At 43.8% G+C, this 26,426-nt stretch overlaps 1 protein-coding gene across 1 annotated transcript in view; it reads left to right on the forward strand.

Moving 5' to 3' along the window:
- CNTN5 (contactin 5) overlaps nucleotides 1–26,426 on the forward strand; it is a 2,004,044-nt gene that overhangs the window by 1,955,975 nt on the left and 21,643 nt on the right. Inside the window, exons 24-25 of the mRNA XM_040340187.1 lie at nucleotides 11,263–11,449; nucleotides 14,631–14,743. Coding sequence (XP_040196121.1) covers nucleotides 11,263–11,449; nucleotides 14,631–14,743 — 300 coding nt within the window. The remainder of the gene's footprint in view (nucleotides 1–11,262; nucleotides 11,450–14,630; nucleotides 14,744–26,426) is intronic.

A 26,426-nucleotide genomic window follows, 5' to 3' on the forward strand; every position in this document is an offset into this window, starting at 1 on the left:
AAACCTAAAGCATTTGGGTTGATTTACTAAAACTGAAGGGTGCAAAATCTGGTGCAGCTCTGCATGGAAACCAATCAGCTTCCAAGTTTTATTTTTTTCGACTACCATGCACAGATTTTGCACTCTCCAGTTTTAGCAAATCTATCCCATTGTCTACCTACTGACACTGGGGCATTTTCTACTCGCACTGACAAGTATGGTGCCCTGTATAAAGCCGGCCCCCCGACTCCCAGCTCAGGAGTATCCCCCCGCAGGAGATGCACTGGACCGGTGCCCAGATAGAAGATACAATTGTACTGTATAGCAATGTCAACGTAAATTTATATCTAGTCATGGAGGCACTCTCACTAAATTCTTATTGGTCAACCAAAAGGAGATTCTTCAGTCAGAGAGTAATGGATTGGATAAACCTGTGACAGAATGCAGACATGTGAACATTTCCGCACACCTTTCTGCCACAAATATTGCAATAACAGTAACAAATTTTAACAAATAACATTATGACCTAATAAAAAAAAAAAATTCCAGGGCCCTGTTCTTCCTGTACAAATTCTACTTTAATGATTTTTATCTTAATTGACAAAAAGTGTCAGTTTTACCCATTTAACTGAGTTTTTATTTATATACTGTATATATATATATATATATATATATGCATATGTATGTGTATATATATATTTTTTTCATTGCAGTCTTTTGGCTTGCCTTCCAGACAAATTATCCATGTGTAAATGACCAGCTATGACAGCCATCACTTTAAAGTCTGGGATTGTCCTCTATCTGCTAATGTCAACCAACATTTGGCGTCACAGAAATCGCCACAGGGCACGCTCCACAGTACTGCTGTGCCATGCCCCAATCAGGTCACTTAGTAACCAACAGTGATATGTCAGTAACCTAGAAAAAGGTGTAAAGTTTCCAGTCTGGAAGAGAAGGCGCACTTTAGACTACTCTTCTAGCTGCTAGGTGATTTTATATGTACAGTAAATGTCCTTTTATGTTCTTTGTATTGTTAAGAAACTATAGCCTCTATTGATATAAATTAAATACAGACTAAGTATGGTGTACCATCATCCAATTAGAGAATAGTTCTTACTAGACATGTGCATTCGTTTTCGTCCGAATGCATTTTCGTCCGAATTTCGGGTATTTTCGTTATCGTTTTAACAAACGAAAACGAAAGCGCAGAATCCGAAATCTGAAAGATCCGACATAAAAAAATGCTTTATTTTCGTTTTTTTTTACTACAACAGTTCGATATAGATATGTAGGAGATTCGACATGACGCTGACAATGGCAATCTGTGTCTATAGAACCTGTGGTCGAATGTGCCTTACCTAACTCTATTAGTCCAAGATTATTCTACATAGAGAGAAAAGATTCGACATTATAGAGACAGTGTTGGGGTAGACCATTCGACATGAACGATGAAGAATCGACGAAGCAGCGAAAGACATACAAACGTTGAATCTATCATTGAAGGCTTATGGTGTCTGTCGAAAGTTCTAAGAAGATTCAACGGAGCAGCTAAACTGTAGGACGTACTTTTTAGGTCAAATGCTCGGCCCATAGGCTATAGAAGAATTTGAATGTTGGTTGACTAGTAATAATAATATATAAATATAAGTATTACTAGTCATACAACATTAGAATTATTCTATAGCTTGTAAGCAGAACATTCAACCGAAAATGTACGATTGCGGCATCATACAGTTTAGCTGCTCCGTCGAATCTTAGAACATTCGACAGACACCATAAGCCTTCAATGACAGATTTGACCTGAATTTATTTGGATTTTCGGATGAATGCATTTTTTTAACCGCTTGCCGAGCAGCCGCCGCCGTTTTACTTTAAAAACCCTGTGTAGTGTCTTTTTTTTTTAAATTGTTGTTGCCGCCAGGTGAATGGCTAGGGGTACGATGTACCCCATATTCATTCACCTAGGGTGGGGGGGGGGGCAGTATCCGGGTGGCCCCCTTATTAAAGGGGGCTCCCATATTCCGATAAGCCCCCCGCCTGCAGACCCCAACAACCAACGGCCAGGGTTGTCGGGGTGAGGCCCTGTCCTTATCAACATGAGGACAGGGTGCTTTGGGGTGGGGGGACTGCAGGGCGCCCCCCTGCCCCATAGCACCCAACGCCCCCCATGTTGAGGGCATGAGTCCTGGTACGCTCCTCCCCACCTCTTTCCTGACCGGCCGGGCGGCGTGCTTTGGATACGGGTCTGGTATGGATTATAGGGGGACCCCCACGCCGGTTTTTCAGGGGATAGATAATTTCCTGTTGTGTTTCTAGGATAAGGCCTCGTACACACGACCAGTTTCCTCGGCAGAATCCATCAAGAAACTTGGTGGGAGAGTTTTTTTGCCGAGGAAACAGGTCGTGTGTACATTTTTCACCGAGGAAACTGTCGAGGAACTCGTCAAGCCAAAAAGAGAGCATGTTCTCTTTTTCCTCGACGGGAATGGAGAAAATTGGCTCGTCGAGTTCCTCGAAAAGCCTAACAAGAACGACGTGGAAAACGATGTGTTTCGCCCGCCGAGTTCCTCGGTTGTGTGTACGAGGCCTTAGAAGTGAAGGGAGATTTCCTCAAAGACAGCAACAGTGGAAAAGACCCTGACAGGGATCTTAGAATGCCAAAATGCATACTTAACATATATAGACATTAGGCATGCTATGTATGCCCCAAAAAAACATAGAAGTCCGCCTCCACCATCTGCCTGCGCTCCCACTACCAATTTACTGTCAATTTTACCAGGAGTAAATACAGGATCCAACTATTGCTACTTTCAAAAACCAATCTGAAGCATGATTCAGAAATACAAAAGTTGCATTATTTTTTCTTTGTATTTACTCTGTTTTATTCATATGGAGATTAAAGGGATGCCCATTGATCTGCATACATCAATTAAAGTGACCTTACAAGTAAAGGGCCAGATTCACAGTGGAGAGCGGCGGCGTAACGTATTGTAGATACGTTACACCGCCGCAATTTTTCATCGCAAGTGCCTGATTCACCAAGCACTTGCGATGAAAACCAAGGCGGGCCAATTTAAATGGGCGTGTGCCATTTAAATTAGGCGCGCTCCCGCGCCGGACCTACCGCGCTTGCTCCGTTTCCAAACTCCCGTCGTGCATTGCGCGCCGTGACGTCATTTTTTCGAATGGCGAAGCGCGTAGCGTAATTCCGTGTTCCCGGACGACTTACGCAAACGACGTTGATTTTTAAATTTCGACGCGGGAACGACGGCCATACTTTAGACAGCAATACACTTGCTGACTAAAGTTAGGGCAGCTAAAATGATGACTAACTTTGCGATGGGAAACTAGACTAGCGGCGACGTAGCGAATGCGAAAATCCGTTGTGAATCGCCGTAACTCCTAATTTGCATACCCGACGCTGGTTTACGATGCAAACTCCCCCCAGCGGCGGCCGAGGTACTGCATCCTAAGATCCGACAGTGTAAAACAATTACACCTGTCGGATCTTCTGGCTATCTATGCGTAACTGATTCTATGAATCAGTCGCATAGATAGAAACAGAGATACGACGGCGTATCAGCAGATACGCCGTCGCATCTCCACTGTGAATCTGGCCCCTAGTGTTTTTTTTTATATATGTTCCTATCCAACCCCTTATTTACCCTAGGTACCTAATAACTTTGCTGTCTTCTCCCTTTACTGTAGTTATTATTTGTTTTTGGTTATTGGTTTTTCCATTTTTCTTTTGTTCATTGGTTTTGTTTGTGTGTTACATTTTTTAAAACACGTCTTCATTTCATCTGTAAATAACGTTGCTTTGTTCAAAAAATATAATTTTAGTCCCATTATAAACAAGAAAAATTAGACCACAAAATACTTTATATACTTTAAATTTTTGTTTTAAATAATCGATAAAAGTAGAAAAAATGTGTTTTCGTGTTTTTTTTTTTTTCCATTTCGTCTATAGATTGCATAAATTTTTTTTCCAAGACATAGGCGCAGATTCACAAAGGACTTACGACGGCGTATCTCCAGATACCCTGTCGTAAGTCTGAATGTGAGGCGTCGTATCTCGGCGCCTGATTCAAAGAATCAGATACGCCAGAATTTGTCTAAGATACGACTGACGTAAGTCTCTTACGCAGTCGTATCATAGGTGCATATTTACGCTGGCCGCTAGGTGGCGCCTCCGTTGATTTCCGTGTTGAATATGCAAATGAACTAGATACGCCGATTCACGAACGTACTTCCGCCCGGCGTATTAAAATACGCTGTTTACGTAAGGCGTCTGACCGGCGTAACTTTACCCCTCATAAAGCAGGGGTAAGTCATGTTAGGTATGGACGTCGGAAACGTCGGAACAGCGTCTTATTTTACGTCGTTTGCGTAAGTCATCCGTGAATGGGGATGGGCGTAGGTTACGTTCACGTCGACTAAACATTGAGCCGGCGTAACTTTGGGAGAAAATTTGACGTGATACTGAGCATGCGCGCGCATGCGCCGTTCGTTAAGCGCGGCATTTACGTGGGGTCACGATTCATTTCCATACAACACGCCCACTGCCTGGATCATTTGAATTAGGTGGGCTTATGCCGGCCCATATACGCTACGCCGCCGTAACTTCGGGCGCAAGTTCTTTCTGAATACGCTACTCGCCTGACTAAGTTCCGGCGGCGTGGCGCATATGAGATGCGCTACGCCCGCCTAAAGATACGCGATTCTTTCTGAATCTGGGCCACTATCTTCAAAAGAAAGCCTTATCCCCCTACCCCACCCAAAAAAAAAAAAAAATATATGTAGTACTTTAACCACTTGCTGTCCGCCAATGACATATTGACGTCGGCAAAGTGGAGACTCTTTACCACGTGATTAGCCGTGTCCAAATCGCGGCTGATCACGATGTAAATAGGAAAAGCCGGTAATCGGCTTTTCCTCACTCGCGTCTGTCAGACGCGAGTAGAGGAGAGCCGATCGGCTGCTTCTGTGACAGGTGGTGGTTTTTGCTGATCGATTATCAGCACAGCCCCCCCCCCCGAGGATGCCCACTGGACCACCAGGCATGGCCATATAGACCACCAGGGATAAAAAAAAAAAAGGATGCCACCCTAGACCACCAGGGATGAGGAGGACACAACAAATGGATGCCAATCAGTGCCGCAATGGATGCCAATCAGTGCCCACAATGGGCATCACTGATTGGCAGGCATTGTTTGGCACTGATTTGCATCCATTAGTACAACACATACAATAGTGCCCATCTATGCCCATCCGTGCCACCTATCAGTGCCCATCCATGCCGCCTATCAGTGCCCATCCATGCCGCCTATCAGTGCCCATCCGTGCCGCCTATTCGTGCCCAGCCGTGCCGCCTATCCAAGTCCATCCATGCCACCTATCCATGCCGCCTATCATCGCCCATCAGTGCCGCATATTAGTGCCCATCAATGCCACCACATCAGTGCCACCTCATCGGTGCCCATCAGTGCCGCCTTATCAGTGGCCGTCAGTGCAGTACCATCAGTGCCCATCAGAAAACGTACTTATTTACAATGTTTTATAACAGAAACATAAAACAACGTTTTTTTTTCGAAATTTTCGGTCATTTTTTTATTTTTTTTTGCAGAAAATAAATATCCCAGAGGTGATCAAATGCCACCAAAAGAAAGCTCTATTCGTGGGTACAAAATGATAAAAATTTAGTTTGGGTACAGTGTTGCATGACCGCGCAATTGTCATTCAAAGTGCAACAGCGCTGAAAGCTAAATGTATGGAAGTGGTTAATGATGTAAGATATCATTTCTGACAGCAGAACACCCCTCCCCCCACTTCTCAACTTTAATGCTTTAATGTGACATGTAATTTTGCTTGGGGCCCCAGGGAAGTCAGGATCGGCACTGGATAAGGGTGCAGAGGAGCTAGAGCTGAAGAGGTTAAATGACATAGTAAAACCATAAAAAAAGTGCCTTTATTTACAAGAGCGATCCTTATATTTCGGCTGCACTAAATAGAACTGCGCTCGGGAATTTTATGGAGCATTCTAGGAACATCCATCAACCTATTTATCCCTGTTTTCCCAGCAAAGGTCATTTTGACATTGTCAGACCTCTTTCTAAACTGAATGTGACAGACACCTGTCCTAGTCTGAATAGCTGAAAGAGAATCGTCTCCTTCCATGGCTGTTTTGCTTATGCTTTCAGTAAAACATCAACCCGCTACAATTTATCCTTAGGTGTTCTGTCAGATTTTATTCATCACAATTGACGCCGCTCTTTCTCTATCTGGATAGTGAGATGGGCGAAGGGCTTGTTATAGAGCCCTGCCTTGCAGATCATTGTGTTAGCGGGACTAGTTAAAGTTTAACAAAACCCTATAGGTGAACAATAAGAAAACGATTTTGCATAGTTTGTTATGAAATTTTGTGAACAGGTAATTTTTCTCCTTCATTGATGTGCGCTAATGAGGCTGCACTAATGGACACTGATAGGTGGCACTGATGGGCAATACTAGGAGGCACTGATGGGCACTGTTAGGTGGTACTGATGGGGAATGATAGGTGGCACTGATGGGCACTGTTAGGTGGTACTGATGGGCACTGATGGGCATTGATAGATGACACTGATGAGGAGGCACTGATTGCCAGCAATGATGAGCACTGATTGGCAGCACTGGTGGACACTGTTGGGACTGCACTGATAATCAGTGCCCTGATTATCAGTGTTAATGTCCCTTTAACACAAGCCGGTTATCGTCTTTTTTTCTCTCCTCACGCTGTCAGCATGAGGAAAAAAAATCCGATAACCAGCTTGTGTTGACATCAGCTGTCATTGGAAACAGCTGATTACACAGTAAAGGGCTTCTGTGATTGGCCCTTAAAGCCGGATACACACTATACAACTTTTGTTGATAAGCCTCGTACACATGATTGGATTTGTGTGATGACAGGCTGTTGGCAGAAAATCTGACCATTTGTAAGCTCCATCAGACAATTGTTGTCGGATTTTCCGCGGACAAATGTTGGATAGCATGCTTTAAAATTTTCCGCCAACAATGGTCTGTTGTCTGATTGGAAGCAATGTTAACCATCACACAACATTAGCAGAAGGTGCCCAAAGGGTGGCGCTAAAGAGCTGAAAAAGCACATAGGATCGTGTTTCTTGGCCGACAATTGTGTGCCATTTGTATGCAAAACAAGATCACAGCCAACGTCCTTCGGATAAAAAATGCTACGCTTTGTCTGCGGAAAATCCGATCGTGTGTACGAGGCTTTAGATTTCCTTTAGATTTAGCTTCAACTATGTAGAGCAAGGGCCTGCCTGACTGCATACACGTTGAAGTGTTTAGGTTTGACCTCATATTATATGGTTTTGGTAAAGCTAAAGAAAAAAAAACGAAAGAAAATGGTATAGTATGTATCCAGCTTTACCCTGATCTGTCAGCTCATTATGAAATACTTACCTTAGATCAAAGCTGCGGCAGCGGTCCCCGCACACCACTGTGAGCGGCAACATGTCTCCCGGAGTTATTTCTGGGTTTGCGGGCTCCAGCGCTGTGATTGGCCGGAGCCATGATGACATCACTCCCGCGCATGGGTGCGAGACATGCCGGTCATGGCACAGGCCCTTTAGAAACGGCACGAACGAGCCGTTTCTTCAGTGTGCATGTGCTGATGACGTCGGCACAAGCATGCATGTTTAGGAGATATTTCCAGTACCTACAGGTAAGCCTTATTATAGGCTTACCTGTAGGTACAAGTGGTGTAACAGGGTTTACAACTACTTTAACCCCCCTGGCGGTATTCCCGAGCCTGACTCGGGGTTACATTTTTGTGCTGCGATCGGTAACCCCGAGTCAGACTCGGGCTCGCCTCGCTGAATCCACAGGCAGTTTTACTTACCAGCGATGCCACCGCGCTGTGTGAGCGAGCGGGTACTCGCTCGATTCACACAGTGCCTCTGTGTGCCACCGATCTTCGTTCCCTGCGACGTTACGACGCACGGGGGCGGAGAACGGCCACAATTTCAAAAAGGTAAACAAACACCTTACATACAGTATACTGTAATATTATAGATTACAGTACTGTATGTAAAAAATACACCCCCCCCCCCCTTGTCCCTAGTGGTCTGCCCAGTGTCCTACATGTACTTTTATATAATAAAAACTGTTCTTTCTACCTGCAAACTGTAGATTGTCCATAGCAACCAAAAGTGTCCCTTTATGTCAAAAATGGTTTTAGAGAAGCTAGAAAACAGCGATAATAAATTATAATCACTTGCCGAATTGTGCGATAGCGATTTGCGGGGAAATTCGTCATAAAAAAATAAAAATAATGACAGCGCCAATTCTGCAACTGAGCAAATTTCAGTGATTTTAATTTGATTACATTATTGAATAATTTTTATTATAATTATATTACTTGTTATAATTATTTATAATTATTTATTATATTATAGTTTATAATTTTGTTTTTAAAAAAATGTCATACTCGGGATGCCTACTAGTCTCTTGTTTGGTCAGATTTAAGTGAATTATTCCTAAAAATTACAGGCCTACAGTATAAAACGCCAAATTTCCTTGCAAATAATAGTACCGCTTTCAGCACCTAAAATCTGAAATAATCATATCGCCAGGGAGGTTAAAAGTGTTTGTATAACTGCGGTATAGGGACCAGGGATAAACAAATCTGAATATGCTTGGTGCCCATCCATTTATAGTTTGAGGACTGGGTTATCCTTTCCTTCCCTATTGGTTCTTATCGAGAACTAAGGCTATGCACTTTACTATGTGTTGTTCCTTCTGTATAGTGGTGAGCCTGTAAAGTTTTTGGCCAAAACGTTTCAATTCGTGAACCCTGGGGACTTGTCCTGAACCCATTGTAGCAGCAAAGCTAAGCCCTATCCATAGCAGGGTGCCCATGAATATGCTTTTATTTTTGTTGATTACAGTGTGTATTTTAAAGTGTATTTAAACCCAACAACAAAAAATGTAATTTTTTGCAGCTTACCACTATTTAGATGTGGTGGCTGCATTTCTTTTCTTTTTTTCAGACTTTTTTTTGCACACTAGCATTAAAAAATGCTACAGTAGGTGCCGCCGATATTGTGTCAATTGACATCCGCGATCCTCGTGTGAGCCCCGTCGCGTGAGCCAGTGCCGAGCTCTGTTGTTCCTCCCGATCGCCGCCCCCAATGGATTACTATGGCAGTGCTGCCTCTCATGGGCGCGGCAAGCGCGAGAAGCACAGCCTCGCATCGCCGGTTTCCAGCACGATCCCATCGCGCTGGAAACACAAAATCGGAGGCAGGTACTGTAGTATACATGGAGTCTTACTGTAAAGATGCTAATTAAATGCCAATGCTTTTAAAAGATGCTAGAACACTACTACAGCATTTTTTTCCATATCAGGAATAAGACATGTTAAGTTTACATACTCTTTAAACCCCACTGGGAACTTTAAAATTCTCCCCTGCAGTGGGGCTGCCCCTGCACTGCAAGGGTTAGTTGCTCGTTGGGTTCAGATGAGTGAATAATAAGTTCTACTTACCTGATCCTCTGCTCCCACAGCAGATGGTGCTCCTCCATGCACCAGCATTAATATATTCAGTGCAGGGTCCCTGCTTCAATTTTGATGACGTCGGGTAGGGTTGCCACCTCAACCCTTTAAAACCAAACACATATTAATTACACCGGTTCTGTGGCTGATTAAGGTGGTAATTAAACTCACTTGGTGCCTTATCTGCAATAAATTAGCCTCAGAACCTGTGTAATTCCTTTGTGTTCGGGTTTAAAGGGATAAGGTGCCAACCCTACGTCAGGACCTTTGGACCCCTGGAGCATGGAGGAGAGGACACTGCGGTTACCAGTCCTGGCAACGTGGAGGATTTAAAGATCAGGTATGTAAATCTTCTTTAAGACCCCTTTCACACTGGGACAGTTTTCAGGTGCTATAACGCTGTAAATAGCCTCTGCTAAACACCTGAAAAGCGCCTCCTATTAATTTCATTGTGACATTTCACACTCAAGCGGTGCGCTTGCAGGATGGTCCAAAAAGTCCTGCAAGCAGCATCTTTGGGGCGGGTTGGGGGTGCTGTTTTTAGCACTCCCAAAATGCCATGCCCTGGCAGGAAAATAAGGTGCAAAAGCGCCGCTTAAACGAGCAGGGCACTTTAGTGCTAACGTCCGACGCTTTCAGTGTGAAAGCAGTCTTATTGTTCCCCTAGAATAGGGTGACCAGACATCCCCAGTTTCTGGGTACTGTCCCCAGATTGAGGACACTGTCCCCGGACCAAGTCTGTCCCCGGTTTTGTCCCTGGACAGTCAGTGCAGAATAAAAAATAAAATAAAATCTGAATTGCACACCCCTACTCTGCCGCGCCTACTAGCTTAGGTGGGTGTATTTTTTTCATTATCTGTGCCCCTTTCTGATGATCATGTGCTGGTCGGAGCGGAGGCAATAGTTCTTCAGTTTCGGGTGCATGCCCATTCAGCTCCGCTTGCATGCCTTTGCTCACGTCCCGGCCAGCTGCCTGCCTAGTTATCTCCTTGCCTTCCCTGGCGGAGTGATCTTCCTCCGCTCCCCACCCAGTAGTAGCCGGGACCTGGAGAGTAAAACTTGACAGGCTGTGAGGAGGGTGGTGGTGGCGATGGGCAGTGAGTCGCTGATTGCCGCCATTACTAGTAAAAAAAAAATTGGCCGCGGATTTCATATTAAAAATCTGGTCACCTTACCCTAGAACTAAAATAACTATTAACCCTTGCAGTGCCGGCGCAGCCCCACTGCAAGGGTTAATTTTCCAGTTGCCTTTAGTTGGACTTTAATTTAAAACATTTTTGCAATAGCTTATGCCTTTAAGTGTCAGTTTGTATCCTTTCACTATAAACCATAAGGCTCCAACTAGACATGGCATGTTTGCATTAAAATCTTGGGGTCATCAACACCTTCCTTCTCTATTCCGTTGAGCCTTAAGCATAGTTTATTTCTGTGTTTTGTCTAAGCAGACAGACTGCGTAACGCCAAGCCTGAGCCTCAGAATATCAATGAACCCGTGTGCAACGCAGCAACATCCTGACCCCCAGGCAGCTGGGCGGGTGAGCCGATAACACTCAGGCGTTAAACTCATCCTACAAATCCCTGATGTTTAAAATAACATGTTCCGTATTTTTTTTTTGACAGGAGCCCCTCTTCACTGTAGGGAGGCCAGAGCCTTCAAACAGCCAATAATGAAATAAAGTGAAAACTTCACGGCTGCCAAAATTAATCTTGTGTGTGGTCACTGTTGGCAGGTTAGTTACTGGAATGATATGGAGCAGGAAGAGGCTGCAGAAAAAGTGAAAACAGCTGGAAATGAGTCTTCTATCATCCTGACAGAGCTGGAAGGAAATACATTATATCACATCACCGTGAGAGCGTTCAACAAAGCCGGACACGGACCTCCTAGCGCGGCCGTACGTGGAAGCACCAAGAAATCTCGTAAGTGTCCTGTTGTTTCCATTCCATCACTCTCTGCGCCTATTACTTGGCCAACTGATAGTCCCGGCCTTCAATCATATCTGGTTTAAAAAAAAATTCTATTCATATATGTATGCTTAACCCCAAAAAGTCCACTCTATTGCTCTTAGCCTCCTCCAAATCTCCAATCTCCTGAGCATTCAGATTTGATTCCTGGCACCACATCGTATTTGAGGTTGGCATTTGACACTTATGGGGGTCGATTTACTAAAACTGGAGTGTGCAATACCTGGGGTAGCTCTGCATTTCTACCAATCAGCTTCCAGGTTTTATTGCCAAAGCTTAATTGAAGGACCTGAAGTTAGATGCTAAGAGCCGGTTCACACAGGGGCGACCTTGGATCCAACTTCAGGTCGCCCCAGGTCGCCCCTAGTCACCTTAAGTCACACTGCATGAAGAAATGAATGGAAGTGAATGAAGCCGTCTTAATGTACACTACTGCAGTCGCTCCGACTTGAAAAAAGTTTCCTGTACTACTTCAATCCGACTTGTAGGCGACTTGTACCCATTGATTTCAATAGAAGTCGCCTCCAAGTCGGATCCCAGTTCACAGTGAGGCAACTTTACAAGTCGCCCGAGTGTGAACCTGTTCTAAGGCATGCTCCTCCCTCCCACAGGGGAAATCCAACCCACATTTTAAATAATAAACTGGCATGGGTTCCCCTCCAGGGTCATACCAGGACCTTAGGTCTGGTATGGATTTCAAGGGGAACCCCCTACGCCAAAGAAAACAGAGTGGGGCCCCCCCAAATCCATACCAGACCCTTATCTGAGCATGCAGACCGGCCAGTCAGGAAAGGGGGTAGGGACGGGCGAGCGCCCCCCCTCCTGAGCCGTACCAGGCGGCATGGCCTCAACATGGGGGGGTGCTTTGGGGCAGGGGGTGCCCTGTGGCCCCCCACCCCAAAGCACCTTGTCCCCATGTTGATGGGGACAAGGGTCTCTTCCCGACAACCCTGGCTGTTGGTTGTTGGGGTCCACGGGCGGGGGGCTTATCGCAATCTGGGAGCCCCCTTTAATAAGGTGCTAGACTGTTAGTTACATTTTGTTATTTTTGTCATTTGTGGAGCAACAGCTGATTGTTTTGGGCTGATCAGGGTCCCACGGGCTGCACATTTGATTGCTTCTCCCTGCTTTCTGGAAAGCTCCAGAACATAGGAATGGAGCAGTCTAAGTGCCGGTTCACACGTATGCAAATTCTATACAGATCGGATAAATAAAAAAAGCATTATTTCCAATGAAGGTTGTTCACATATTTGATCCGGCTCAAAAAAGGGTCCTGTGCGAGTTTAGTGGGGTGAGAAGTTCAGCTCCGTAGACTTCCGTGGGAATAGATTGAAATTGCAGTCCTGTTCACATCACTGCAAAAAAAAAAAAAATGTTTTCCTTGATTGATAAAAATACAATCGCAGATGTGACCACTCCCCTCACAAATTTGCACAAAATGTGCATTGAAATTGCACATGGCAAGCAGAAATCGCAATGTGAATTCCCACCGTGTACTGCTTTAAGATTGCACTAAATTTGCAGCATATAAGTGTGAACCGGCACTAAGTGAGTACTCTGAATATTTATGAGGTCCCAGCAGATCCTGAGGGGACGTGCTCAAAAGGTGACTGGAGAGAACGTAAAGAGTCTGGGGCTGGATCAGTCAAGGCTCTTGTCTAGTAGGAGAAGCACCCAGTCTGAAGGGCTACAGCCCTCCCAGGCAGCCCAGCACCACTATCAAGAGCTCATCGAGGCCCTAGCTACCCTATCACCGGGGGCCATATGCTCTGAGAGGCTTCAAGATAAGAAAGGGGGCTTTCACCTAGGATCCAGTCTGACGAGTCCACTAAGCAACTGTCTGCCTGACTTTTGATAGAGGCATCCAAGTACCCAGGGACTTCTGAGTACAGACCTGAGAGCAGGATCTGGGTGAATGCACTGGTGTTAACCCCCTTTTGCACAAAAAGGTATGCCTGGCCTGGTACATTGCTATTGGTGTCCCAGTGCTTCCCATTCCTAGAGCCATTGCTAAGAGACTTTTCTAAGGACCCTTTCACACTGGGGCGGGGGTGGCGGCGGTGGTAAAGCGCTGCAATTTTTAGTGGAGCTTTACCGTCAATTGTGCTGCGCTTTGCAGTGGTTTTAACCCTTTCTCGGCCGTTAGCTGGGGTTAAACTGCAGCTGGGGTTTTTGACCCGAGAAAGGGTCAAAAACCACTGCAAAGCGCCTCTGCAGAGGCGCTTTGCCGGCAGTATAGCTGCGGTGTCCCATTGATGGGCAGGAGCGGTTAGAGGAGTGGTATACACACCGCTCCTTCACCACTCCAAAGATGCTGCTATTAGGACTTTTTTACCGTCCTGCTAGCGCACCACTCCAGTGTGAAAGCCCTTGGAGGTTACAGTGCCTTGAAAAAGTATTCATACCCCTTTTTCCACATTTTGTCATGTTACAACCAAAAACGTAAATTAATTGTATTGGGATTTTATTGGTAAATGGTTTTCAAAATTTCTTACAAATAAATATGTGAAAAGTGTGGTGTGCATTTGTATTCAGCCCCCTTTACTCTGATACCCCTAACTAAAATCTAGTGCAACCAATCCTTCAGAAGTCACATAAGTAGTAGATAGAGTCCACTGCAAGGCACTGTAGTTATACTTTAATAGAAAGATCTGGTTATAAGTGCCGATTTGCATTCTGTATTTTCTATTTTTTTCTCTATTCTATTTTTTACCCGATTTATTATTTTCTGAGACAATACGGCACAGACTGCTTTGACTCAACATGCCGGATTTATGAATCAGAGTGTTAACTGGAAGCCCATGTACTGAACTGTAAAATTGTGAGTGCAAAATGCCCTCTTCAGAACATATTGCTATTTTATTCTTACAAAACAGGGCTAAGCATTGGTGACACACACCAGAGATAAAAGGATTCCGCTTTATAAGCTAAGTATAAGTTCAGCCAAGTAGAGTCACTATTAAAATGACACCGCTGGAGCACGCGATGGTTTATCAGCTTCCAGCTGTGCTGGCAGGACTAGCAGATAGAGAGCAATTCTCTGGGCAGGAATTGGAATATGTATTTACATTTCATTTGGTTATAAAGTACATTTTTTTTTTATTATGGTTTTCTTTTTTTTTATATCTCCATCCAGCTCCCAGTCAGGCTCCGAGCATTGTGAAGTGGATACGGAACGGCTCCCATGTGTCCTTGGGCTGGGAAGCAGTCCGATCATTAGCCAACGAGTCAGATGTCATGGGATACAAGGTCAGAGCATTCTCCCTCTCAGGCTTCATTCTATTCAACCCGTCTTTATTTTACATTCGTATGTCTAGGAATTCGGGGTTAAAAAGCAGAGGATAGTGATGTAGCACACAGAGGCAGATTTAAAGTGTTACTAAACCCAGGACCCTGCATTCACTATATCTGGTCTCCCACAGTACACAGAACATGGAAATGCAATTATTTTAGTAAATATAAACTGCTAAATACCCTTTCTCATCAGCAGAATATAGCAGTCTTGTGACTTCTATCAGTGTCTGGTTAAAGCTTGTAGGAGGACTTTTCATTCTCCTATGTCTGCCTATGAGGCTGCAAGACCCCTGACCCGCCGTATGCAGAGTATTGATTAGCTCCATGCACCCTCCCCCAAAAAAAATCTCTAGCAATACGCACTAAACCGAGCATGTGCAGCTTCTCTCGTAGCTATGTATTATCTGGAGATTTATTAGGGACAGTGGAAAAAGAGGAGCATCAGAGAAGACAGGATCAAACAGCCTTTTTTACGCAATGCAGAGAGGATTAACACCTTAGGTCCCACAGTGAGTATAACAAACATGCTTTACTGCATGTACAGACTGGTTTTACTGTTGTGGGTTTAGTAACACTTTAACAAAGACTCAAGCACTTACCGTATTTATCTGTGTATAACACGCACAGGCGTATAACACGCACCCAAACTTTAAGAGGGAAGTTTTAGGAAAAAAACGTTCTACAGCCCCCTGCGTATAACACTGAGGCACAGTTTACCCTCTATCTTCAGGGTAAAAAAGTGAGTGTTATACACCAATAAATACAGTATATAGTGCAAATTAACCAATTGACCTCCGGAAGATTTACCCCCCTTCATGACCTGGCAATTCTTTGCATTACGGCACTGCCTTATTTTAACTGACAATTATGTGGACATGCAATGCAGTACCCAAGTAAAAGTTATGCATCCCCACCCCCTAAATAGAGCTTTCTTTTGGTGGTATTTGATCACTTCTGCATTTATTTATTTTTTGCACTATAAACGAAAAAGCCATACGTTTTGAAAAAATAAATATATATATATATATATATATATATATATATATATATATATATATATATATATATATATATATATATTGTTTTTACTTCCTGTTATAATACATATCCAATAAAAAAATTGAAAACTATTTTTTTTTCCATCAATTTAGGCCAAAACATTTATTTTGCTACATATTTTCGGTAAAACAAATCCCAATAAGGCCGGGTACTCACGACCAAACATGTATGGTGAAAGCGGTCCGTCGGACCGTTTTCACCATACATGTCTGCCAGAGGGCTTCTGTACGATGGTTGTACACACCATCGTACAGAAGTCCGCGCGTAAACAATACGCGGGGCGTGTCCGCGGTGTCGCCGCGTCGATGACGCGGTGTCGCCGCGACAATGACGCAGCGACGTGGGCGGCCCGCCTTTAAAATGCTTCCACGCATGCGTCGAAGTCATTCGACGCATGCGAGGGACGGCGGGCGCCTGGACATGTACGGTAGGTCTGTACTGACGACCGTACATATCCGAGCGGGCAGGATTCCAGCGGACTGTTTTAAAACAAGTCCAGGAATATTTGTCCGCTGGGAAAAGGCCCGGCGGGCAAATGTTTGCTGGAATTCGGCCCGCTTGCGCCCACACACGACCGAACATGTCTGCTGAAACTGGCCTGCGGACCAGTTTCAGCAGACATGTTTGGTCGTGAGTACGGGGCCTAAGCGTATATATAGATTAGTTTGTGCAAAAGTTATAGCGTCTACAAACTATGGAATATGTTTATGGGCTTTTTTTTTTATTTTTATTGTTTTTACTAGTAATGGCAGCGATTTTTTGTGGGATTACGACATTGCAGAGGACAAATCGGACACCTAACTGACACTTTTTGGGAGCCATTGACACTAATATAGTGATCAGTGCTAAAAAAAAAAGGCACTGTCACTGTATACATGACATTGGCAGGGAAGGGGTTAACATAAGGGGCGATCAAAGGGTAAAGTGTGCTCCTAGGGACTGATGCTTTCTAACTGTGGGGGGAATGCTGTGACTGGAGGAAAACAATTTTCCTCCCTGGCAGAACAGCGATCTGCCTTGTTTACATAGACAGACCGCCGTTCTGCCCCTCCTGTGAAGAATCGTCGGATTCTGATGGCCTCCGGACCCGCTGATTGGCCCCAATTACAGCGAGAGCGGGGCTCTGGTGGCGTGCATGCCCTAGAGCAGGAAGAAAAAATCACATACAGGGACCCAGGATGCCTTTGATTGGCTATTACAGTGACCAGTCACTGTGAGCCCGCCTCTCTGTTTACTTCCACTTCTGAATCGTGAGGAAGATGCATTGTATCATCCTCTCCTTGCAGGAGATGAAGCTGTAAATGATAAAAAATGTAACAATCAAAATAAAGAATAATGAATAAAGAAAAAAATAACAAGATCAGGTTTTGCCAGGGTTAGTATTAGGGTCAAGGTTGGGGTCAAAGGTCACAGTCAGCATTATTTGGATAGAATTTGAAACAATGTTTAAATTAGTATCAGTGTCCGTTAGTGATTTATGCAGGATAAAAAAAAAAATAAAGAAAAAAAAATGTGCACTATTGTTTCTGGGCCATACTACGGCTACAAACAACACCTAACACACACATATGTGCTATCACTGTAATCATCAGGAGCAGGAGAATTTATCGTGGAATTTTTCGTGAAAAATTATGGTAATAATTATATAGCTAAATAAAAAAAAATGTTTTTTTTACTATTTTGGGCCAGTTTTCCTTTGGTAATAAAAAAAACAAAACAAAAACAAAACAAAAAAACAGGAGATATCCTTTACCATTTACCGTCCAAAGAAAGCCCAATTTGTCCTGAAAAAAAAACAAGGAATAATCCACCTAGATACACAAAGTAGTTGTGACGATATTTACAGTTTTGCTAACACATGTCAAAGTTGCAAAATGGTGCTTAGGCATCACCATTTTTTTTTTTACCCTTTGTTGGGATGAGGTTAATCCTTTTTTTTTTTTTTATATCATACGGTATACTTTTTTTTTATATTGTTCTACATGTTAAAGCAGAGTTCCACCCAAAAGTGGAACTTCCGCTCATCTGATTCCCCCCCCCCTCCCTCCGGTGCCACAATTGCCACCTTTGGTAGGGAGGGGGAACAGGATAACTGTCAAAGATATTCTTTCCCACTTACGGGAGTCTGGGCTGTGTCCCGTGACTTCACCGTGGTGCTCCCTCCTCCTCCCCCGGCCGCCGGGCCAGTAGGAGAGAGTAACGGGCCTCGCGCACTAGGGGTACCGGCATGAAGCTGAAAGGCTACACTGCCGAGTTCCCTTAACCGCAATGACAATGATGGAAACATCAGCTTCAGGTGCCAGCATCGCTGGACTCCAGGACAAGTAAGTGTCCTATTATTAAAAGCCAGCAAAAAAACAAAAACAAAAACAAGCTGCAACACCTACCTTATTCCTTTTTCTGGCAGGCTCAATTGCCCTTTTCTTCTCTACAACATGCATGGGCACCTTAATTTTGCTTTGATATCAGCTTCTTGCACTGCTAGTGCAATATGTACAACAGAGTTGGGGCAGAGCTGTGTAAATCTCAGGCCTCGTACACACGACCGTTTTCCTCGACAGAATCCATCAAGAAACTTGGTGGCAGAGCTTTTTTGCCGAGGAAAACGGTCATGTGTATGTTTTTCGTCGAGAAAACTGTTGTGGAACTCGATGAGAAAAAAAGAGAACAAGTTCTTTTTTTCCTCGTCGGGAGTCTCAATTTCCTCGTCGTGTTCCTCGCTGGGCTGGTTTTCGACGAGAAACACATGTGTGTATGCTTAGAATCCCGCGCATGCTCAGAATAAAGTATGAGACGGGAGCGCACCTTCGGTAAAAGTAGCATTCGTAATAGAGATAGCACATTTGTCACGCTTCCCCTTTATAGTGTCGTCGTACGTGTTGTACGTCACTGCGTTTGAGAACGATGAGATTTTGTCTTGACAGTGTGTACGCAAAGAAAGCTTGTCAAGATTCTCGACAAGCCTAACAAGGAACTCGTTGAGGAAAAAAATGTTTAATTTACGACGAGTTCCTTGGTCGTGTGTACGAGGCCTCAGAGCTGAATGGACAGAAATGTAACTCTTTTGGCAGGTAAAACAGCTGCCATATGTGTATTTTAGCAGCATATTTGGCTGTTTGGAGTTCAGCTTTAAAGTGGAGTTCCACCCTGAAAAAAAATTTTACACCAAAAATCTGAAAAAAAAAAAGATGAAAAAAATAATTTTTACTTACCCGAAATAGCGGTTGCTATGCAGAAGTCCCTAATCTGCCTCTTCATCCTCCGCGGTGGATCTTCTTCCTCGTCCGACACTCGGTTTCTTCTTGTGAATGGGGCGCGCTGCCTTCTGGGAACTGTGTGTATTCCAGAGAGCAGCCAGCCCAATCACAAAGCGCCGCGCTGCTCGCGCATTCGCAGTAGGAAACGGCTTCACTGCCTGTTTCCCTTACTGTGGATGGCGGCGCCTGGAGCTGCCAGGATCGAGGGATTGGCCTCGGCGGGGCCGACATCGCTGGCGACTAGGACAGGTAAATGTCTGTATTAAAAGTCAGCAGCTACAGTGTTAGTAGCTGCTGACTTTAATTTTTTTTTTTTTTTTTAGCGGACCTCCGCTTTAAACACTTTTTTTTTTTTTACTATGAAAATCATTTAGTTTGCTGTTCCTTCATTCTCTGTAAAAGGGTCAAAAGTTAGAATAACAATCAAAGCTTTTACAATAATTTGAGCTTGACATTACTCATTATTTTTCACAGGGAACATTTTTCTTTCAAATTGAAAATGTTGTGAAAACTGACAGTAGCCTGTCAAAACAGTGTTACAAATACTGCATTTAATTTGAATACATTTGACAGATTCTAATGTTATATGAAGACTTTAAAAACTGTTAGAAATAGCTTTAAATAGCTGTATAAACTATATATTTATAGTAACCTATATGTATATACAGAAGTATATATACAGGGGATAAAAAGTGTACACACCCCTGTTAAAATGTCAGGTTTCTGAATTGGAAAAAAAATAGACAAAGATAAATCATTTCAGAACTTTTTTCATCTTTAATGTGACCTATAAACTGTACAACTCGGATGAAAAACAAACTGAACTCTATCGGGGGGGGGGGGGGGGGGGGGGCAGAAATAATGTGGTTGCATTAGGGTTGTAGTTGTGTTCAGAATTAAGCAATTACATTCAGACTCATGTTGTATAGGAGTGAGTACACACCTGCCATCATTTAAAGTGCCTCTGATTAAATCTATATAAAGTTCAGCTGTTCTAGTAGGTCTTTCCTGACATTTTCTTAGTCGCATACTACAGCAAAAGCCATGGTCCGCAGAGAGCTTCCAAATCATCAGAGGGATCTCATTGTTAAAATGTATCAGTCAGGAGAAGGGTACAAAATAATTTCCAAGGCATTAGATATACCATAGAACACAGTGAAGACAGTTCCTGCATACCAGTTACAAGTCCTCATCTCTGACTACTGCCTCAGCAATAGCAGGGTTGATATGCATGCTGCAAGTGGAGAAAAAATGGCACAACAGTGATATTACCAAGAACTGGACGTCCCTCCAAAATTGATGAAAATACGAGAAGAAAACTGGCCACTCACCAGATCCCATTCAGTAAATGCCTTTGGTTCATTCCCAGGATAACCAATCCTATTTTTTGTCACCACAGTTTTTAGGTATCTTAAATGTTTTTGTACTGCGTCTCTTTCTCTATAAAAACTCACAGAGAAAGGATGCCCAACATAGTGTAGTAGGTAAAAAAATGTAGTAGGTACAATACAGAACAAGTATTGCACTCACATTTTAGTGTACCTATTTGCCGGCACCAAGCTTCTCCAGCCGTGTATGCAAACATGCAAGAGAAAAGTCAGTCCTCGTCCCCCCCGATCCTCTCTTGCGACCGGTATGGTATCCTGTGGGTGTCAGCAGCCTCTACGCGTTTCGCAAATTGTAATGCGTCGTCAGGATTAGATATAAATAACCCACGGTAGCGCAATCCTCATTCTACACTAATCATGTTTTGGGTAAATCACCACCAAGTGAGTTACACCTTTTTTTGATTTAGCAAACCACTCAATACAGAAAAAAATAGTTTTTTTCCATTTGCGCCAGTAACACCCGTACTATAAACATCATTAATAGATGCTCTAGTAATAGACCCCTCTCTCAACAGTACATCATTACCAGCAAAATAGGACCTTCCCAGCAACATATAAACTCCTTGGCAACAATAAATCCCCCACCTACAACAACAGAAGTACCCCCAGAGACAATAGATCCTCCAGTAGCCAGCAACAATAGACCCTCCAAAACCCCCCACCACCGCTTGCAATTACATACATTCAGTGCTGGATCGTTCCCGTACATTCCTGCTGAAAAAAAGCCCTGCTGTATAGGTACTCACTAATATACAGGCACCCTATGAATGTGCAAATCAAAAGTAATTTAATGTAAACCTGCATAAAATACATGTTTAGTAAATGAATTAACTTTTCTGCCTTTACTGCACACACCTTCCACCCTGATCTGTCAATAAAGAACCTGGCAGATCCCATGCATACAGGATTTGCATTGGGAAAGAAACATCCGCCACTCACCCCCCCCCCCCCCCCCCCCATGTAGCCCTGACCTGATGTTTCACTGCTTGTGCACCAGATGTTGAATAGTGGGAGGTTGAAAATGTATCATGTATTCGCCACCCAGAAGTACTTATTTTTTTGTTGGGAAAGAAGGAGTAATAGTACAGAAAGTACAGACATCATAGGTTGCCCTCTGCAAAGGCTTGACGCTTATGCCGCGTACACACGACCATTTTTAATATTCTAGAAAAAACAACGTTTTTCTCGACGTGATTCTTGTCAAGTCTGCCTTGCATACACACGATCGTAAAAAAAAAATGCTCAAGCAAAGCGCGGTGACGTACAACATGTACGACGGCACTATAAAGGGGAAGTTCCATTCGAATGGCGACACCCTTTGGGCTGCTTTTGCTGATTTTGTGTTAGTAAAAGTTTGGTGAGAGACGTTTCGCACTTTTCAGTCTTCGTGCTTTTCAGTCTGTTACAGCGTGACGAATGGGCTATCTCCATTACAAATGGTAGTTTTACCAGAACGAGTGCTCCCGTCTCATAACTTGCTTCTGAGCATGTGCGCTTTTTTCACGTCGTTAAAGCCTACACACGACCATTTTTCACAAAGTGAAAAACGACAACATGAAAAACGACGCGAAAAATTAGAGCATGTTCTTAATTTTTAATGCTCATTTTTCACGTCGAAAAAAATGCTCTGGAGCCTACACATGATCGTTTTTAATTACCATTTAAAAAAAAAAAAAATGTTCACGTCATGAAAAACTATCGTGTGTACGCGGCATTCGTTTGTTAAACTTTTGGTCAGCCTTTTCGCAATCTTTTTTCCCAAAGGAACCTATAAAATTATTTTCTGGTCTCAGGGATCCCCTGAAAAAAATATATCTACAGCTCACATTATGTCATTAATATCTGTAAAATATAAATATATAATATTAAAGATATAGGGCCAGATTCACATACATTTACATTGGCGCAGCGTATCAGAGATACACTACGCCGCCGTACCTTACCTGGCGTATATTCGAATCCTTAGCGAGTTTGCGCCGTAAGTTACGGCGGCGTAGTGTATTTCTGGCGGCGGAGTTCAAACTGAGCGGGTTGGGGGCAAGTTTCATTTAAATGAAGCGCGTCCCCGCGCCGAATGAACTGCACATGCGTCGTCCCGAAATTTCCCGACGTGCATTGCGCTAAATTTTTTTAACTTAGACATGAGTTACGTCCATCCCTATTCACGGACGACTTACGCAAAAAATAAAAAAAAAATCAAATTTTGACGCAGGAACGACGGCCATACTTAACATGGCAAGTCTAGCTATACGCCGCAAAATACCAGCTTTAACTATACGCCGGAAAAAGCCGACTACAGACGACGTTAGAAAATGCGACGGCCGGCGTACGTTCGTGGATCGTCGTAAATCGCTAATTTGCATACCCGATGCGGAAAACGACACGAACGCCACCCAGCGGTCGCCGAAGAATTGCATTTTAGATCCGAAGGCGTACGAAGATGTACACCTGTCGGATCTAACCCAGATGCCGTCGTATCTTGTTTTGAGGATTCAAAACAACGATACGACGCGGGAAATTTGAAAGTACACCGGCATATCAGTAAGAAACTTGCTGGGAGATATTTTTGTTGCTGAGGAAACCGGTCGTGTGTACATTTTCGTCGAGGAAACTGTCAAGAAACTCGACGAGCCAAAAAGAGAGCATGTTCTCTATTTCCTTGACGGAAATGGAGAAAATTGGCTTGTCGAATTCCTCGACAGCCTAACAAGGAACTCGACAAGGAAAACTATGTGTTTCGCCCGTCGAGTTTCTCGGTCGTGTGTACGAGGCTTCAGTCTCTGGGAATATTCTATGGAACCCTAGGAGGTGCAGGTTTACTTCAAGTTTAATGGTCAAAGCAGTCGAGACAAAGAATGAAGAAATGCACGGTGTCTGACAGCCATTCAGGTCAAGAAAACCTTTAGTGATGCTTAAACAAAAAAGCTTTTGAAACATTATTTTGCACTAGTCTGAACACATTGATGGTGTTTTGTTTTTACTGTCTAGACTACTTAACACACTGTCAGATTTCTCTTTTCTCTCTTTTGTGTTCTCTTTATCTACAGTACATCTAATGGTTTTTGTCAGCAGTATATACAAAAAGATCACATATAATCAAACGCTGCCTATACAGCTATATTTGTTTGTTTCATTGATATTTTTAGTCTTTATTGATTTAAAAAAAGCATCCAGTGAAATCAATAGTAGATTATAGTAGAATCAATGAGTAGATAATAGTAGAATATTTTTTAAAAAAAATAAAATACAGTAGTAATAGTAGCAGTAGACTGCTGTAGACACATATCATAAAACACTGTGGAAATATAGAATACTACTATGATTCTATAGACTACTATTGTAGAGAAATAAGTACATTACGCATTATATTTGTATAAAACCTCCAACTGAAAGATTTTTCATTTTACTTCTACAGTGCTTTGCTTAACCATTTACTGTCCAGGAGTAATCAAAATCTTTGTGACTTGACCAGATTTCGAGGTTTTGTAGGTTTGCGCAACAATGATAAAAGCAGTCGGTGGAAAAGTTTGTTTCTGTGCACAAACTTGCCCTGTGTTCAGATAACAACCTTCTCAATACCTTACATCATGGGTGCTCAACCTGTCCCATCATGCCTCTGCCTTTGGGAGTTAGGCCTCGTACACACGACCGTTTTCCTCAACAGAATCCATCAAGAAACTTGGTGGCAGAGCTTTTTTGCTGAGGAAAACGGTCGTGTGTATGTTTTTCATCGAGGAAACTGTCGAGGAAAAAAGAGAAGTTCTCTTTTTCCTCGACGGGAGTCTCAATTTCCTCGTCATGTTCCTCGTCGGGCTGATTTTCGACGAGAAACACGTTCGTGTGTATGCTAAGAAACCCGCGCATGCTCAGAATAAAGTATGAGACGGGAGCGCACCTTCGGTAAAAGTAGCGTTTGTAATGGAGATAGCACATTCGTCACGCTGTAACAGACTGAAAAGTGAAAATCGTCTCTTACCAAACTTTTACTTAAAGCGGAGGTTCACCCTAAAAATCATCTATATACCATTAGATCCAGCATACTGCTGATATCTACAGTATGCTGGTATTTTTTTTTTTTTCCGGCTCCGAGTTCTCACTCCCGCGGGGAGTAGGCGTTCCTATGAAGAGGGGTAGATGATTGACGTGCGGGTAAGGTACGTCACGTGTTCTGAAAATAGATTAACTAGGACGCGTCGCTATACGGCGCCTGGGCCTGCCGTGTAGAGCTGACTGCTCAGGCGCCGTATAATGCCGAGTCCCAGATCGTCTATTTTCGGAACACGTGACGTGCCTTACTCGCATGTCAATCATCTATGCATCTTAATAGGAACGCCTACTCCCCGGGGCAGCGAGAACCCGGAAGCCGGGTGAAAAGAACTATAGGAAGGTATGTAGCGCGAAAAAAAAAAAAATACCAGCATACTGTAGATGTCAGCAGTATGCTGGGTGTAACGGTATATAATTGTTTTAGGGTGAACCTCCGCTTTAACACGTAGTAACATGTGATTAGCAAAAGCAGCCCCAAGGGTTGTGCCAGTGGAATCGAACATCCCCTGCCGTTGTATGCGTTGTACGTCACTGCGTTTGAGAACGAGGAGATTTGGTCTTGACAGTGTGTACGCAAAGAAAGCTTGTCAAGTTTCTCCACAAGCCTGACAAGGAAACTCGTCGAGAAAAAACGATGTTTAATTTACGGCGAGTTCCTCGGTCGTGTGTACGAGGACTAATGCTTGTAACTGTCAGCCTTGCAATGCATCATGGGACTTGTAGTTTCGCAGCAGCTGGAGGGCACAGGTTGGGCACCCATGCCTTACATGCTCAATCCTCGTAATCCAAGGTACAACTGTATTGTCAAACTAGAAGGGTCCCCTCGCTCCCTTGTAGATTTTCATTTACATGTTAGAAAACACAGTTGAAAGGGGAACACCAACAGAACATACACATCCCAAAGGTGAGTAACAAGAGAGTTTGAAACTATAATAGTGGGATCACAACATACAAGGCCATTCACAACATTGCCCCCATCTACATCACCAACCTCATCTGCAGAAATCGTCCCCTCCGCTCCTCCCAGGATCTCCTGCTCTCTAGCTCCCTTGTTACCTCCTCCCAAGCTCGCCTTCAGGACTTCTCCAGAGCCTCTCCAATCCTCTGGAACTCCCTGCCCCAGTATGTCTGATCAGCCTCTATCCTGTCCACCTTTAGGAGATCCCTAAAAACTCATTTATTCAGGGAAGCCTATCCCACACCCACCTAACAACTGTCCTCGAGCCACCCCCATCAAATAATTCTCTGCAGCTATTACCTTTTGTACCACCACCCCCTCCCTTTAGAATGTAAGCTCTATGAGCAGGACCCTCCTGTACCTTTTTGTATTGTACTGTAATTGTGCTTTCCCCCCTCTACATTATAAAGCGCTGTGTAAACTGTTGACACTATATAAATCGTGCATAATAATCATCTAGAGCAGGGATCCTCAAACTACGGCCCTCCAGCTGTTGCCGAACTACACATCCCATGATGCATTGTAAAACTCTGACATTCACAGACATAACTACTGTAGGCATGATGGGAATTGTAGTTCCTGAACAACTGGAGGGCCATAGTTTGAAGACCGATGGTCTAGAGCAGGGGTGTCAAACTCAATTTCATCGTGGGCCGCATCAGCATTATGATTGGCCACAAAGGGCCGGTTGTATCTGAAAGATTAGATGTCCATTGCATCCCCTCCCCTTACATTAGATGTCAAGAGCCACCCCACCATCAGAAGTTGAGTCCCCCACTCTCCCTTACACAGGGCTGGACTGGGACAAAAATTTGGCCCGGGACTTCATCCAGACTGGCCCACTTTGACAGGTCTCTCCCATGGCGGCCGGACAACTCTCGCACCCCCCCCCCCCGGCCACCCAAGCCCCCTCTCCCCCTTCACTAGCC

The sequence above is a fragment of the Rana temporaria genome, chromosome 2, assembly GCF_905171775.1.
Source record: "Rana temporaria chromosome 2, aRanTem1.1, whole genome shotgun sequence".
Lineage (NCBI taxonomy): Eukaryota > Metazoa > Chordata > Amphibia > Anura > Ranidae > Rana > Rana temporaria.